We start from the raw sequence: 18767 nt of genomic DNA, 5'->3' as shown, positions 1-18767 counted from the left end.
TAAATTTAGATAAGACTTGAAAAGGCTCATATTCCATCACCTTTATCCTAGAATCTTTTCAGCACTTGGATATGTGGGCCATCCCCTAATATAACAAGGAAGCAGGTTTGCACCTGCTCCTGGCAGAAATTCACAAGTTGTATTCAGACTTTATCCCTAACACGTGTAAAAAGCAAGACTAATACTCCAGTGTATTGTTTCTTTTGGTAAGGTATGTCTTCCCTTCTGTGCACATATACAGTATTGTGCTTCTTGGCCTTGGCATGTATGTGCTTTTCTGACGTACAGAGACCATGCTAACAGAATCAGACATAAGGCACCCTGGTATGAGAAGAGGATAAAACATTCCTGAATTCCACAGGTTTATACTCTCATATATAGCAGTAGACTTTCCTGTGCCCACACACAAAAAAACATAAGCACTAAGTAATTAAACTGAGGAAAAAAGAAGATATGGGGTAATTTGGGCAAGAAGTATGCCACCTATCTTCTGCCTGATTTCTAATCACTCTTTTTAACTCCTCACCTATCTCAGTACCAGTGCTAATGAAACCTATCATTTGAGTGCCAAGTACAGAAAGAAGATAGGCTCAGTTACTTTTTTCATCCTCAAATGTTGTGGTATTAGCAGGGTGGTATTCTATATAATCCACTTATTTATTTCTAATTACAAATATTTTTATTTGTGTCTGGCTCCAGAGAATTCCAACTATGGCCCCAATTGTTAAAAGTACAGGCTCTGGAATCAGACTGCCTAGATTAGATTCTTGGCTTCGAAATATCACAGCCATGTAACTTTAGGGAAACTACATATCCTATTTTGCTTAAATATCCTCATCTATAAAATGGGTAAAATAATATTATCTACCACAAATGGTTGTTGTGGATATTGGAATGTAATCAGAAAATGGTACCCTTCTTTCGACTGGAGTACTGCAACAGGAGGAATGGCTTTTGTAAAAACAGGTCCAAAATATTACCTTTGTTACTGAAATAGATAATCTGGAAGATGCAATGGTTCTTCAGGCAACTGGACTTCCTAATAGTAAACACAAGAATTAGGTAGACTTCACCTCTAGTTTCAATAGGGCTGAGCCAGGAGCAAGCCACCCCAGGGGTGGAGATTGCCATGAAGGAGTGGAGTAGAATGTGTATACACAAGAGAAAGGTATAAGGATGGGGCAGAATTAGGCCGATAAAGTGACTCCTTCCCTGGGAAATGAGGAGTGAGTGAGTAGTAGAGTATAGGAGTATCAACATTAGTGAAGATCCTTCCACACAGAAAATATTAGGAGTGAGAAATAAGAAATCCCTTCTAACAATATACGTAAAATACTTGGAATATTGTTGGGTACATAGAAAATGCTCAATAAGTATTAGCTACTATTATTCATTTAATCGAATCTACCTTATAATTTCTACAAGGTTAGAATTATTTTATATAGATTATATCCATTTAAGTGAAATGAAATAAAGGATTGAGTGGAAATTTGGAGAATTCCAGTCAAAATACTCTTTTCTATAATATTTAATTTTGCAAAATATTTTCCCCATTTATTCCAGGTAATTGAGTCCACTCTATCATTTCATTTACACAGCAAAGAGTTAGGATACATGGTAGAACATGCTTTCTAAATATTATCAATACTGTACTCCTGTATTTCTCACCCCCATTAAATGATAATAATATTAAAATGCCTACTTATATGTAAGTATATACTTACAGGGCATACTTTATGGTTTCTACTAAAAGTTTGGTAGAAGTCTATTTTGGCTATTAGTGTCTTATTATGCATGACATATATCCTTTGGATGCAAAGAAATAATTACTGAGACTAGAACTCATATGTTTAAATTATATTTAAAAAAACCTACATTGTTGAGGCTGTCTCTGTACATCTGTGCAAACACCCTATTTGAATTGAATATAAATAAGTGAAAGACATCTAAATGTGCATCTCTTATAACAATGTAATTTCCTCTAATTATTCTTGTTTTCCTTGTGGGTACATAGCTTTCAATTTAACAGCACAGAGACAGAATAAAATCACTAAATCAAAAAATATATCTGTACTCAGATAACATCATTCACACTTGAATCTCTGATCAAAATATCTGAAAACACAGAGGCAACTGTAAAAGTATGAGAATTGGTTTTTTTAAAAATAAAAACACATTTGATATATTTACAGCTCAAAGCCAGTTACTGATGGATAGTGTAGATCAAGGTAATCAAAATTGCATGAGTATATTCCCAATGACTAGCTACCATGACCTCAATCTGTTTTGAAAGGGCTATTCATAGGTATAAAAGTTTATTCAACTCTTAATTTCTCACCTCAAAAAGAGTTAGCAACAGTAATAATGACTTTGCTGATTAAAAACAGAATCAAAACCATTGATTTATTTTATATATGATGCTGAATTTCTTGAACACTTCTGATTTTAACTTGAATTAAACTTGGATTTGCTAGTGAGTTTCATGTTAAACTCCAAGTTTTATTTTGATAATTTATCATATGGCTTTACTTGCCTGAACCTTCCTTTTAAAAATTATAAAGTATTTCAAATACACAGAAAATTATAAGAATAGTTTCTTAAACCCACTTATTCCTACTATTCAGCTTTATTAGACTTTAACATACAGCCATGTTTGTTCCATATTTATAAGCAAAAAAACTGTATTGGATGTAGTTGAAGCCTCCTATATAAATCTTGCCTTTCCTATTTCTGTTCCTTGCTCACCAGATGTACTCATTATCCTGAATTTTGATATTTTATATGATTGTTAAATATGTATGTATCCATAAACAAGAAATCGCATTGTTTTTATGGTTCCAAACTGTATGTAAAGAGTAACATAATTTACATACCATTTTGCAACCCATTCTTTTCCCTCATCAATAATTTTAAGGTGCATCCATTTTATTCATTTTAACAGCTGCACAATATTTTGATGTAAGAATATACAATAAATTGTTTATAGATTCTTCTGCTGATGATCTCTTAAGTCACCTCCAATTGTTTACCACTATAAAACACTTTGAAATAAACATTAGGATATGTGTCTCCTTGTATATATATGCATGAATTTCTCTAGGGCAGTACAGAAATGATCCTGCTAGGTTGTAGGGTATGCTCATTCTCAATTTTACATAGTATTTTCAAACTGTTCCCCAAAGTGATTCTAACAATTTATATTCCGACTTGTCATGTATAAGAGTTTACATTATGCTACAATCTTGCCAATACTTGAGACTTAAAAAAATTGCCAATCAGTGTGTACTGGTATCAAATTTTGGTATTAATTTCCTCTCCCTGATTACCAGTAAAACCAAATATTTTTCCTTATATTTATTAACCATTTAGGTTCTTTTTCCTTCAAATTGCCTATTAAAATCCTTTGCTACCTCCTTCCATTTCACACTAGGGGATTGTTTTGTTTTTGTTTTTTTGTTTTTTTTTTTTCTTAAAATTGATTAGTAAAAGTCCATTATATATTTTGTGCACTGATCCTTTGTCAGTTATATAAGATGCAAATATCTTTTCCCAACCTGTGGCCTGTATTTTCACTTTTAATGGTATCTTTTTAATTTTAGGGTAGTAAATATGTCAGCTTTTTCCTTTAAGGCTTTTGCTTTTTGTATTTTAAGAAATCCTAACTGAATATATTTCTCTGTATTTTTATTTTTAAAAGTATTCTTTTTCTGCCATTTAGTTTTTTAAACCACTCAGAAATAATTTGTGTCTATGACATGAGGTATGGATCAAATTCTATAATTTTCTATATGGCTGACCAATTGCCTTAGAATCATTCATCAAATAGTCCCTCCACCCACCACCCCCACCTCCTACCCCAAGTTTGTAATGTCATCCTGTTTTGTGTTAAGTTTCCATAAAGTTGTCTGTTTCTGTAATGTATAATATGTTTCATTAGTTTTTCTTTCACTATGCCAGTACCATACTATCTCAATTACCAAAGCTTAATAATAAATCTTAGTATCCGATGAGGCAAATCTTGAGTGTACTATTTATTTTTAAATTTGTTTTTGCTATTCTTGTCCCCAAGATTTTTCCATATTGTGATGGATTGCAAAATATGGCTCAAAATTCCTCCCATTTGGGTATGTACACCTCTTTCCAATATAACTTTGCTTCTGCCATCAAGAGGTGGAGTTTCTTTCCCACCTCTTGAATTTGGACTGCCTTGTAACCTGCTAACAGTAGGATGTGGTACAATGACTTTAAGCAACTTCTGAAGCTAGGCCTTAAGAAACCTTGCTCTCTTGGGATGCTGCTTGAGACTGCCATGTATGGGAGCTTATCTAATCTACTGGAGGATGGGAACCCATGTGGAGAACTGAGGCACCCCAGTCCATTGCTAATACCAACTGACAGATTTCTGAGTGAGGCCAGCTTGGACTGTCCAGTATAGCTGACCTAGCTGAATGCAGATACTGAGTGAGTCCAGGTAGAATCAGCAGAGGAACTGCCCAGCCAAACAAGAGACTTCTGAGAAAATAATAAATTCCTATTTTTCTCACTTTAAACCACCAAGTTTTGAGGTGGTATGCAGAAAGGAGATCTGAAACTCATAAATTTTAGAGTCAACTTGCCAAGTATCATGAATTTTAAAAATCAAGCTTTAGGATTTCAGTTGAAATTGAATTAAATTTTAAAAATTGATATAGGAAGTTTGACATCTTTAAAGTATTGACTCTTCCAGTATATGAACATGATTAGTCTTTTCATTATTCAGTTCTTTCATGAATTTTTCCATTTCTTTATTCCTAAAATTATCTGGGTAGTAATGATTTAGGTATATCTCTTTAAATAGCATTTAATAGATTTTACTTTTTATCTAATCTGTTGATGTCTTATTTTTTGATTGGTAAGTTTAATATTTTTACATTTAGTGTTACTAGTCATACATTTGGAGTTATTACTACTATTTTATATTTTGCTTTTTCTTTACTACAAATTTTGTTTTTTTGCCTCATTTTTCTGCTTTTCTGCTATGGATTGTATAACAATTTTTAAGTACTTACCCTTAAGTTTTTAAATGCATAATTGTTTCATTTTATAATGAATTCTAGTAAAATCATAAGTTATTCAGTATTTCTATCCCCTAAACATAATATCCATTTTAGCACACTATTTCTAATCAAATTCTTGCTGTTTGGAGTTTTAGTTTAAGCATAATAAAAAATTATACCCTTACAATCATTACTTAATTTACAGTTGTTAATTATGGGGTTCATTGTTGTTTCGGGAATTCAATCCTTTCTGGCTTTTCTTTTTGCAGAAGTATATATTTTGATACTTCTTTTATTGAGGTTTTATGAGTAGTAAACATTTGTGGTCTTAGGGTTTCTGAAAATGTCTTTCTATTGATTTCACTATTGAGTGATACTTTAGATGGGAATAAATTTTGAGGTTAACAATTATTTTCCCCTGCAATTTGAATATATACTCTATTGTCCTCTGGCATCTACTGCTGCTAATGAGAAGTCTGCTGTCAACATGACAGTTGTCTTCTGTAGGAAATCTGACTTTTCTACCTAGTAGATTTTAAGATTTTTCTCTCTAACCTTGATATCGTATAGTTTTGCTATAGTGTGCCTAAGTGTGAACTTGAACTTTACTTTTATTTATTCTTCTTGGTACTTTGTATGTGCTTTTTTTTTTATTTTTATTTTTTATTTTTTTTATTAAATTCAGTTTTATTGAAATACATTCACACACCATACAATCATCCATGGTATTTTGTATGTGCTTTTCATCTGAGAACTCATCATTGTCCAACTCTGAAAAATTCCAGCCATTAGGTTTTCAAATTTTGCTTTCTTGCCATTCTATCTGTTCTATATTTTTAGGACTCCTTTTGGAAGTAGGATAGAGTGTCTTGAACTATCCTCTATGTGTCATAACACCTCTTTCAGAATTTTTAACCGTTTGTTTTTGTGATGAGTACTGGATAAATTCCTTAGTCCTATTCCCAATTTATAATGCCTTTTCCAACTGTATCTACTGCACAGTATATTTTGTCTATCAAAATTTTCATTTAAAGACTATATTTTCATTTCTAGGATTTCTGATTGGTTTTCATATCCAACTATAACTGTTTTATTTCTGCCTGTTTCTTTTCCATAAATTCTTATTTTTAGTGCAAGTTATTCCATCCTTTATCCATTTAAAGAAATTGGAATACATATTTTAAAGTTTGTGTCAGATTGTTCCATAAATTAATACCAAACTGAATGACTAGATATTTCACTTGATAGCTTTGCTAATTTTCTTTTCTAGAATTAGATTTCTTTCCCCCATTTACTTTGGATTTTGGCTTCTATGTTCAAAGGGTATTTTATTTTCCCCCAAACTACCTCTGTAATTACCATAATTACCCTCCATATCTACACATGTACAAGATTTATAATATAGATTTGAGCTTCTGTTCTAGTGATGTTGGAGATACTGTAGTTCTATCTATTGATCTCATGGGTAGTGTCACACAATGCCTAGTGGTGAGACTATGTCTTTGTCTTCCAAGTTCCTTAGGCTTACAGTTTTCTATAATGCCACAGTCCCCACCAGTGATTATGGTAACAACTTTAGTCAGCGTCCTTTTTGGGGTAAGTGGAGGGCCTAGCTCCAGTCCTGACTTCAAGCAATGAGTGTGGTTTCAGCCCCCATTTCACATAAATTACTTTTAGTTTCTTTTGTTTTACAGGAGCCATGCTTCTGTTCATCACTTTCTATTTCTGGACTTGGAGCTCAACAGACCTGTATCTTTAGCTCTACTAACAATTTCATTTTCTGTTAGGTTTCTAATGCAATGAAATACTTATTTATGAAGCTAGGCTATGTTTTTGGTTTGTTCTCTTTAAATTTTATCTATAATTACTATGCATTTATACCAGAGGGGATGCATTATGACCTCCCTGAGACAGCCTGACCAGAAGTTTTCAATTTTTTTTATAATCAAAGTACATTCTCAATCTAACAAAATATACTGAGGAAAGAAACATGGATAGACAAATATCTAAGAGGATATCTTAAACATATCTCTGATAACTTAAAGAGAAGGTTTCTAATGAATATGTCAGGTACTTTTAATTTGAGAAATTTGAGAAAAAATTACTCAATTGATCCGTATGATGGATTCATTGGTCTGTCTGCTTATTAAAATTCCATAAAGCTGGACTCTTAAGATTTGTGCATTTTAATATATAATGTATACTTCAATATAAAGGCTTACCAAAAAAAAAAAAAAAAAAAAAAAGAAAAAGAACATACAGAGGTCATACAAAGAGGTTCCACATATAGGCCAAAGACCATGGATAACTATATATCAAAAAGATTTATAAATATAGTTTACTGAAACCCACTGAATATATAAGAACCTGGAAGCTAACACTGATACTTAAAAACAAAGAGTAATGTCATTGGACACTACTGGAAATAGGGTATCACACCATATTCTGAATCTTAGGAGTTTAAAGGAAACAAGCATTTATATTTTATTTTCTATATAAAATGTACTCCATGGTATCCAGATAACCACATAGACCTTGTGATGAGGCTTATTTACACAAGAATTTCAGCTAGTAAATGCAGAAGGATGAACAGAATCAGAAAATCACAATTTTGCCCTCCTAACTATTCAGGCAGTGACCATCTATGGTTAGAACATTTAGATGAAAGACCGATGGGAAACTTGATCATGAAGGAATCAGGCTGTCACTACTTATACACATTGATCAATATCAGCATTACTAAAAGCAGGAGAACTACACATAGTGTGCCTCATTACATAATACAAAATGAAATACGCAGTGTCATCAGAGATATTTTTGTCAAAAAAAAAAGTGAATACCATCAGTCCTCTGGAATTAACATCTCTGTATAAGAAATGGGAAGGACAGAGCAATAAAAGTTAAATAATGCTATAAGGAAACAAACAGGTGAATACAGAATGTAGATTATTCTATGGGACAAGTGCCCTGGTTTCTGCAACAAACAGAGGTATGAAATAAAAAGACAGACTTCATACAGATGTAAAAAGGCACATAATAATCAAACTCAAAAAGGCACATAACAACCAACTTACTATGTGGAACATGTTTTGATCATGAATCTAATAAACTGCTGGGAAGAGTTACTGTTGAGACAAATAGGGCAAATGGGTAAATACTGTTATGGATTGAAGACTAAATTATTGGTAATTTTGTTATAAGTGATATTTATTATATTTATAGTATTTCTTTATTTATTTAAGAAAACATTGATTTTTTGAGAAATGCTTCAGGACCACGGTGAGGTAAAATAAAACGATGTCTGAAATTTGCCTTAACAAAAAGACAATTAAAAAAAGAGAAAAAAGGAGGAATGTTTGAAACTCTTGAATATGTGGGTTTATTTTACCATTCTCTTTCCTATGTTTGTATGAAATGCTAAATAAAATACTACAAATTCTTTAAAAAACCTTGAAGATGCTGGATTTCAAAGACTTTGTACAAGGAAAAGGAAATTAAAATATCTAAATAATTTTAAAATGTTGATGACATGTTGAAACAAAAGAGTTTCACACAAATCAATTTAAATAAAAAATATTATTAAAATGAATAACATCAGTTTCTTTTACTTTTTAAAATGTGACTTCTAGAAAATATAAAATAACATGTGGCTTGATATTATAGGTTGAGGAAAGGAAGGCATGCTACGGAAGTCTATATTTTAGACAGAGATGTAAGCTGGTTTCTAGAAGTTTGGAGGAGCTAGGAAAAGTCTAAAAGAGTTGATGAAGTTGAGTATATAATGCTAGCTCACTGATTTTTTTCAAAATAGGATCAATTAAAATCAGAAAATTTGAGACGAGAAACTTCCAAAACAGGAAATTTTGAGCCAGGTTTAAGCCTCTTGTTGTATTTGAGGTGCATGAAAAGATAGCATTAAATTGGTAAAGCTATTAAACAGTACAGTCAACTAAGAATTAAAAATCTTTTAAGCTGGTGGAAATATTCTAAGACATTCAAAGCTGTTAATACTACAAGGATATCAAACAGTTTTAAAGCCGTTGGTGGCTGAAGTCACTTAAATTCTTAAGAAAAACCATTTTTATTAAAACTAATTTATATCATATAATTGCATATACCAGATCATTTAAGAGATCTACATTTAAAGAACTTTAAATTACTAACAGCTCTTAGCAGAATGCCATATTTCTAAAAATAATCTCTATTGATAATAAGACTATATAGTATATTCACATTTAACACTTTTAAAAATGAAAACTGTCATCAAAAACATATGTTTATCTGAATAGTATAAGGTTTTTCCTGTTTTTCTGAATAGTATAAGGTTTTCTGGTAGATTTTCCACTGTTGGGCTGGAAAGCTCCAATTGGCGGCTCACACTTATTCTGGTGATAATGTGTATAAAGCTGATAACTCCCAATTCTGATGAGCCCATCCTCCTCATGAAACCTCAAATGTCTAATATCTCATTTATTCACTCATTTTACTTCTGTCTACTTCCTAATAAGATCTACCAGGAAGGGAAATAAAATACAAATATTATGATAACCATCTGGTATATCGGCAGACCTCCTGCCTGGCAAGAGGTAGCAGAGGTCAACTGGCAACATAAGTAGCTATCTAAACTGGATCCAGGGGAGCAGCAGCTTTCAAGTACTCTAATGAATCACATTATTAACATGCACTTTAATGCATCTAATAGGCTGATTTGCCCAGTTAGGTTTTCGTTTTGCTTTTCTTAAGTGGTGGCATCAGCAGTAAAGGCGGATTGTGAGGTTGGGCTTGGGAGTTCCTCAGAAATGCCAAGGCAATCTTCTCACAGCCATGGGGAAGGTCTGACATGCAAGCTGAACAGGTACTTAATTTATGGATTTTCCAGTACCAAATTTCACAGCTGTTGTTTAACAAATAATAAATCAATAATGGTAGGGAGGAAATTTTAGAGGGCCACGTTCAGGATCCGAAAATCAATATACATACTTCTCTTAAGTAAGTCTAGAGGATTTATGATATTGGTTTAGGGAACTGCAGCCTTTCTTGAATATTTCACTTGTTTAGTTCAGTCTAGGTTGATAGAGATTAAAAATAATATTAAAACCAATTAAAATTTAGAGTGACAGTAAAATTCATGTATAATTCAAATTCAAATTCAAAATTCTTCTAATGAAACAATCCCTTTTCTAGGAAAATATGATTTAAAAGACTCTAAATGCATCATGTAATTTAAAAATTTTGCCATGTGCTAATAATATTAGTTTGCATTAGTGAACCAAAGAAAGGAAAAGTCTGTTTACCTATTTTAAATTTCATGTGTAGGGATGACGTTTTTAGTTAAAATTGTAAGAGTACGTATTAAATTTATTTATGTTCCTAAATATATTTACCAGTGAATATTTCTACTTGTCATATCTTTTTTATGAACCCTGATGGAAAAAAAAAAAATCTGCTTTACTGGATACAAATAAAGAACTTTATGTTAAAATACATTTCATTTTTGTTTAAGAAATAAATATTGCCTAAATAAAACCTAACCCAAATTGTGTTAAATAATAAAAACCATATATGTATATATATGTGTGTGTGTGTATATATATGTATATGTATATGTGTATGTATATGTACGTATGTATATGTGTGTATGTGTATACACATATATAGAGAGAGGCTTTTTGGAGATGCTTTAATAAATGTGTCAAGGAAGGATACTACTTAAATCTATTTTATAAGTTAGACAACATAGGTTCAGATTGCTCCATTAATTGCTTTAAAAGGTCACTTGGCTCTTTTTATCTTGGAGAACGAAAATTAGAAACTTTTTCTCTGTCAGCCCTTTTACCCATCTGTAAAAATAACTATATAAGCTTGGGAATTTGTGGGTTTTGATGACTGAATTCCCATTTTTTAAGTACAGAGTTCTGAGAATAGGCAGACATCTTGACACAAAAAAATTTATTTCCCTTGCTTTTTATACCCCTATTTCTAAATAATGATGCTACACATTATGTGTGTGGTTCACAGCTGTCAAGAGACCACACGACCAAATCAAGTGCCCGGTACTTTACATGGATTATACAAGTCATATCCTCCCTTCCTTTCCTAACAATGGGGCAACAGTGTATGACTGTCAGTAATAACTAAGGTAGTTCTCTGCATGGGCTAGAGGGTAAGGTTAGAATGAAATGCAAAGCAATCAAAGAAAACCTTTCTATTTCCTTCACCTTCAAGTGAGAGTTGGCTCAAGTGAGAGCCAAAAGAAAGAGATCCAGCTTATTGTTAACAACCAAATTTCTGTCACATTATACCATTATAGCTGATGCTAAGAATACCTACTATGGTGCCTCTCCTATAGTAGGCCCTCAATTCAACATTCCACAAGGGTTTATTGAGTGCTTATTATGTACCAATTGCTGTTGGAGGCATTTAAGATAGAACAAAATGGGAGGAAGAAATGACTACTTTCATGGGACTTACATTCTAGTGGAGTATGAAGACAGACAATAATAACAAATATAATGCATAAATTACATAGTGTTAGAAAGTTGTAAGGGATATGGAAAAAAAAACAACTGTTGAACTGAGAACCAGAATTATATAAATGAAACTTCTGAAAAGCTGGCTGTCCAGGGTTAACTAAGTTAAAGAACTATAATCTTGTATTTAATTCATTTAAAAAACTGAATTATATGTGACACACTGGACTAGATACTGGGAATCTAAAGATGGATAAGACAAAGTCTTTGTCCTCAATGACATTACAGTCTCATAAGGCAGTCCAATATGGACAGAGATAATCATAACACAACATGCAACATGTTATGTTAGTAGTGGAAAAAAATGTCACAGAAGCAGTTCTGGGGGTGGGGACGGAAAAAGGAATGGTAGGGAAGAGTCACTAATCAAGTGGAAGAAGGTAGGAGTAGCTGGGAGAAGGATTTTCATGACAACCTTGTAATTAGTTTTATTATAAACATTTGAGTGATTATTTTGTAAAAGTAATGGATTTTAACAGGAAAGTTAGCTAGGAAAATTTAAACCATAGAAGAAATAATCATAGGTTGTTTGATTTTTTAATAGTTACTTAATTTACATACAAACTCTAAACTCCCTGAGGACAAAATTTGGTCTAATTTTTTATATACCGCATTTTATATGTAGTTTGTTGTGAAGTAAATGTTTATTAAATTGAATTTTAGAACAGGTAACTTAAAATAACTTCATGATTTGTAGCATTTTTTTAACAAGAGTTAAAATTTCAAATATGCAGGATCCCTAAAATTCTTATTTTCCCATTAGAAGATTTTCTGTTTTGTACTACAAGTTGTTTCATGTCAGTTCCTAGCTTATTTTGATTTTTCACATAAGTGACACACTTTATCTCTGCTGATCTTATACTTTAAAGATAGGCAACTCTAAGAAAGGAGTTGCAGGATCTCTATCACAGTTAGTGACAATAAAATTTTAAACTCAGACCAATACCTAGAATTTGTCTAGTACCTTAACTTGCAGCTTTGCTTCTTGCAATCGACCTTTCCATGATGCCACAAATTTAAAGCTATCCATAGAATGACCCATTGCCCTGTAAAACATCAAATGTCAGAAAGAAATTAAATTTCAGAAACTAAATTATGAAGAGTAATTGTATATATATATATATTCTTATTTAAAACTGAACTATTTGGAATGTGCAAATTCTCAGATCTATTAAACTATACACAATAACTTAGACCACCTTAAGTTTTTAAAGTTAATTATTTATATGTCAGTTTCCTTTTCAAGGTTGTAAGCTCCTTAAGGGCAGGGTCTTTCTTTTTCATTTTTACATCCTCCAATTTGACCACCACCCTCAATGCAGGCACAAGATAGGTGCTCAATAAATGATTATTAGTTGAAATGAAATATTAATTGATATTTATAATGTGATCCTAAGCAGCACAAATTGAAAGCCCCCGGAGTCACTAAAGAACAACTAAATATTTTCAGAATATTTTTGGTTGTATCTTTTATTATATTCTAATTTGTTAAAAAATATTGTCCATGTATGCTATGATAACACAAGTGTGCTATAAAAAAGGAGCTTCATCTTAACCATCAAGCCCTGTTCCCCATCAAGATGTCTAATCAGCACCATTCAACAGGACTTTCTGTGAAAATAAAAATGCTTTCCATGCAGTAGAAATAGTAGCCACCAGCCACACTTTGCTATTGAACACTTCAAATGTGGCTAGAGTGACTGAGAAATTGAATTTTCAATTTTATTTAATTTTAATTAATTTAAATCTAAATAGCTACATGTGACTAGTGCTACCATATGGGACAGCACAGGTCTAGATAAATAAATGATCAAGATTGTAACAATTATTTTTCATCTTTCTTTGATTCTACAACATAATTAGATGCAGAGCATTTTTTAAAAATAAAAGTTAACTTTATTAATGGTACAGTATTAGGAAATTATACAACTACCTTAATTTCAACAATAAATTCATTTCTTGATAATCCAAGGAATGTGATCAGAAGTGAATAAAGCATAATAGAATTATAATCAGGGAAAAATAAATAATTTTAATTACCTTGCAGTTTCCTGTCGAAGAGCATTGAGAAATGTATCTGGATGGAAGAGTTCTGATAGGTCAAGTGTGTCAGACAGAAGAGTCTGTTTTTCAGCTTTATCTACCCAGTTCTAGAGAAAGAAAGAAAGAAGAAAAGAAAAAAAATATACACACACACACACACACACTTGAAAACTTTGTAAATGTGTAAGATAAAGAAATCAGAGACAATACATGTCACTTTCAATGAGAAAGTTATGTAGTTTCCAAATGCTTTGAAATGGTATCTAGAAAAAAAAATATTTCCATTTTATATTGTGAAGTCTGACAGTTATTTGGTATAACATCGATCCATCACAAACAAGCTTCCTCGCACAATCTTTTGTTGCTAAAAATCTCAAAATAAAAGTCTAAAATATAGAATTAATCTAATATATAACTTTTCAGTCCAAGCTGGCACGTCTCCCTGTGATGACCCACCCTCTCAAAGTGTGCTCAGGAGATACTAAGCATTCGGGGCTAACTAAAGGGTCCTCAGGGCCCCCCAAGTCTTGACAATGCCAACTAAACTACAGTTCCAGATCTAGATTCAGGAGGGAATTTGCCACCTCACTGAATTAAGTATTTTGGTGGTGGGTAATGTCCAAGAAGATATAATAATTCTTTGTTTAAGGGTGTTTTTAAAACTCTTTTCTTCTTACCCACCATTTTAAAGATCAACCTATAGTCCTTTTGGAGAAATATACGCCAACATAAAGTGTTTGTGGTGAGCATAATAAAAAGAAAATTGCCATTTGGAACAAGTAAAGGCATCATAAAGTCTAGTGCAACACTAACTATATGACAGGCACTGACTGCCATGTGCTTTTAATGTACTAACCAGTTTTATGCTTATCACAACCCTGATAGTATTAATGTCACCATTTTACAAATGAGGAAATGCAGGCACAGTGAGATGGTACCACAGTAATGTGGCTATTAAAAATTTACAGATGGTCTCACTAATATGAACAGATATTAATGAACAAACTTTGGGAGTTAAAACCTGACAACACAGGCGACCAGGAGATAGAAAGAGGGCAGAGATCAGTCATTTGATGCTGAAGGACTACAGAATGTTTAGGATTGATTGCATAGATCCAGAAATAGACAGCATAATACTGTGTGATGGTAGCACAGTATTGTAAGTACACTGAACAAAGATGTCTGTGAGTAAAGCTGAAAGAGGTGGGATAGGAGAATGTATGACACCAGAGGTAAAGATAGATGATAAAGACTGGGACTGTATAACGTGGCAAAAACTGGAGTGGCCAATGACTGTTACTAAATATACAAATATAAAAATGTTTTTGCATGTGGGAAAGCAAATGAATGTCAACCATGTAGAAATTTGAAAAAGGGATGGTATTCAGGAAAAAACATAATCAAAGCAAACTGGAGTCTATGGTCAACAGTAACATTGTAATATACCTCTATTAAATGTAACAAAAGCAATATGCCAATGCTAAATGTATATGAGAAGGGGATATAGGGGAGTAATATGGGATTCTTGGTAGTGGTGTTATTTGCTGTCCTTAGTAGTATATTGTATTGTATGACATGTTATTTTTCTTTATATCATTTTTTCTTATTGCTAAAAAAAAAAACAACAATTTTTCTTGTAGTAATCAGTATGTTCAAATGCTGATTGTGGTGATAAATGTACAACTTTATGATGATACCATGAACAACTGATTGTATACTGTGGATAAATGTATGGTATGTGAATATAACTCTATAAAATTGTAGGAAAATATATATATAGGAGTAAAAGTGTTGGAGAAAACATGGTGAGAGGGATGATGCCTCACTAATATGGACTAACTACAATATGTAAACTCAGAATTGAATCTTAGAACATAGCCTAACGTGGACACAATAATTCTAATAGTCCCTAGATTGTAAGCTCTTACAGCAGTTAACTCTATCCCTGAATTGTAAGGCCTATCTCTAAACTCTGAGATGCTGATCCCCTAGTGTATGTTGTCACAAACATTGGGACTGGCAGTTTGATGTGCTGAGCCCTCAAGCATGGGACTTGCCCTTATGAAGCTCATTACCACAAAGGAGAGTCTAAAGTTGTATGTAATGGTGCCTAAGAGTCTCCCCGTGAGTACCTCTTTGTTGCTCAGATGTGGCCCTCTCTCTCTCTAACTGAGCCATCTCGACAGGTGAACTCGCTGCCCTCCCCTCTACGTGGGACCCAACTCCCAGGGTTGTAAATCTCCCTGGCAACGCAGAGTATGACTCCCGGGGATGAATGTGGACCCGGCATCGTGGGACTGAGAGTATCTTCTTGACCAAAAGGTGGATGCAAAATGAGACGAAATAGTTTCAGTGGCTGAGAGATTCCAAATGGAGTCGAGAGGTCACTCTGGTGGACGTTCTTATGCACTATATAGATAACACCTCTTAGGCTTTAATGTATTGGAATAGCTAGAAGTAAATACCTGAAACTACCAAACTCCAACCCAGCAGTCTGGACTCCTGAAGACAATTATATAATAATGTAGATTACAAGGGGTGACAGTGTGATTGTGAAGACCTTGTGGATCACACCCCCTTTATCTAGTGTATGGATGAGTGGAGGAATGGGGATAAAAACTAAAGGACAAATGGGGTGGGATGGGGGGATGATTTGGGTGTTTTTTTTCACTTTTATTTTTTATTCTTGTTCTGGTTCTTTCTGATGTAAGGAAAATGTTCAGAGTTAGACTGTGGTGATGAACGCATAACTATGTTATCATACTGTGGACAGTGGATTGTATATCATGGATGATTGTATGGTGTGTGAATGTATTTCAATAAAACTGAATTTAATAAAAAAAAATTTACAGAATTATCACCTATCCAGTCATTTTTATCAATAGTTTAGAAAATATGGTATTTGTTCACTGCTGTGTAAAAAGGATGTGATGTACTGTAACACCCTATTATTTACCCAAGCATTTACATCTGTTAGCCCAGTCTAGAATAGGAGAAATTAAAATCTCCAAAGCTATTACATTACCATTCACATCATAATGCATTTGGCTAATACTAATATCCTGTAGCAAAAATGCTCCTATGTCGTTTCTATCAATAGATAATATGCTGATTTCATAAGTAGAAAAGACTTTTAAAAGAGATCTCCTTAACAGGGTATCATTATTTCTTCTAAGATATTATGCTTTACAATAATAATACTTCATAAAGTTATCTATTTGTGATTGAATAATTCTAAATTAAGCTAGGGACATTTTGTTTACTCCCTAATCAAACAATTTAATTATCCGCCTTTTATTTTCATTAGATAAATTTAGTCCACAAATTGCGTTTGCAAGATCCTTTTTTAATTGTAAATAATATTCATTTCTGTTATTTTACACCATCTATTTTAAAATAATCATTTAATACAGAAATATTTCAAATTATACAATTATTTTATTAATGCCTTAAAATTAATTTTGAATTCAAATAACTCTCGGAAAAATGTTGCCAGGAACGAATGTACATGTGCTCAAATGAATTAAAATAAAATTATTTTTCCGCAGGTTATATGTCACAGTTTAAAAATACTGCCATATTTTATTTGAAAATATTTTAGCACCAAGAAAACGGAAACACCTCTCATGTGAATTCCACCCCTGTTAGATGCTGGGACTAGAGTGAGGCTCACTGCCTGGCAGCAGGAATTAGGGCAAGGCTTTCCCAATTTATGAAATACACCTGAAATAATATCCTGTCTATTTCTCTCTGGGCAGTGGTTTAGGAAGTTGTAAGCCTGAGACAGCAGCAGGCCCCAGTCAGAGTTATATATCCAGAAATGAAATCTATACTTGATAAATGGCTTAAGCGTAACTGAAAACCCATGGAAATAGATTACTTGCTACATGATATTTGAATAATTGCTTATTTCAAATGGATAAAATATTACATTCAGATTGCCAATCTAGAACATCAGCAAAAAATTCCAGTAGAATGAAAGATATAAGTGATGAAAGTAAAATATTAAATTTTTTAAATGAAAATGTTAGGGAATATGTTGCATTCAGGGTAAAAAAAAGACTTCTTAAATGTGAAATCGAAGCCACAAAAGAACATAATACTGAAAGTGATTTTCTACAGAAACTAAAATTTAGAAAAAGTTAAAACTGTTTTCCATTCACAGTGGGAAGGATAAGATATAATAACCTCTAAGGACAGAAACAAGCATCTGAGGAAAGAAAAGACTAAGTAAGTGGAAAGATAATTTGATGAGTTTAAAAAACCAAACTTAGGATGAAAGTAACCTGAATTAGTAAAGAAGGAATTGCAATGAAATTAAAATAGCAATAGAAAAATGAAAATTCACATTGGAAATAGTAGAGAGAATAAATGGCACTGTAAAATCTCAAAGCAGTGAAATAAAGTTCAAACACAGAAATCCCCCAAATGCAGAAGAAAAAGGAAGATGAAACTGATAATAAAAATGGCAGATATGGTGAATAGAATGCTCTCAAGAATATAAGAAAGAGATCAGAACAACTGGAACAAGAAGTAATTCGCGAGAGGGTCAAATAATTGTTTAAGAAGGCAGGGAGGGGCAGTGGGACAACCCTACATCTACAGATTCTTAAAAGAGCTAACCATCTTCCTGGTAAAATCAATCCTATACTTTTTCTAACTGTATTTCTATTTCCCCTTTTAATCATATTTTCAAATTTCAAATAAAAGGGATAAGTGTCCTTTTATTATCAAGACAGCAAAAGCAGGCTATCTACAACGGATCTGTCTGACTTCATACTTCTCTGCAAACTAAATGCTACAATATGATGAACCAATATGTATATAATTTTGAAGGAAAATAGCTGTTTCCTCAAGAATTTTACATCTACTTAAGTTACCATTCATTTGTGAATATAACAGATTTAACATTTTTATATAAATTAGAAGAATAAATCAAGCCACTTCTGCATCTATTTCTGAAAACATTACCCTGAAAGGGTCTCCAACTCTTTAACAAATTAATCAAGACTAACATTTTAAGAATGCAGAAGGAAGAAGAAGCCATAGGCTATGAACAATGAAATTGGTTACACACAGAATTAAATCTAATACTGTAAAAAAATCAAATGCACTTTTTGAAAAAACCCAAAAAGACAAAAAGCATAAAAGCAGACCA

At 32.6% G+C, this 18767-nt stretch overlaps 1 protein-coding gene across 1 annotated transcript in view; it reads right to left on the bottom strand.

Annotated features, from left to right (window-relative positions):
- DYNC2H1 (dynein cytoplasmic 2 heavy chain 1) overlaps window positions 1-18767 on the bottom strand; it is a 419160-nt gene that overhangs the window by 25880 nt on the left and 374513 nt on the right. Inside the window, exons 86-87 of the mRNA XM_037841237.1 lie at window positions 13607-13716; window positions 12531-12612 (exon numbers count right to left, since the gene is read on the bottom strand). Coding sequence (XP_037697165.1) covers window positions 12531-12612; window positions 13607-13716 — 192 coding nt within the window. The remainder of the gene's footprint in view (window positions 1-12530; window positions 12613-13606; window positions 13717-18767) is intronic.

Source organism: Choloepus didactylus, chromosome 6, assembly GCF_015220235.1.
Source record: "Choloepus didactylus isolate mChoDid1 chromosome 6, mChoDid1.pri, whole genome shotgun sequence".
Lineage (NCBI taxonomy): Eukaryota > Metazoa > Chordata > Mammalia > Pilosa > Megalonychidae > Choloepus > Choloepus didactylus.
Note: the sequence above shows the minus strand (reverse complement) of the source record. Positions and strands in the feature narration are given on the sequence as shown.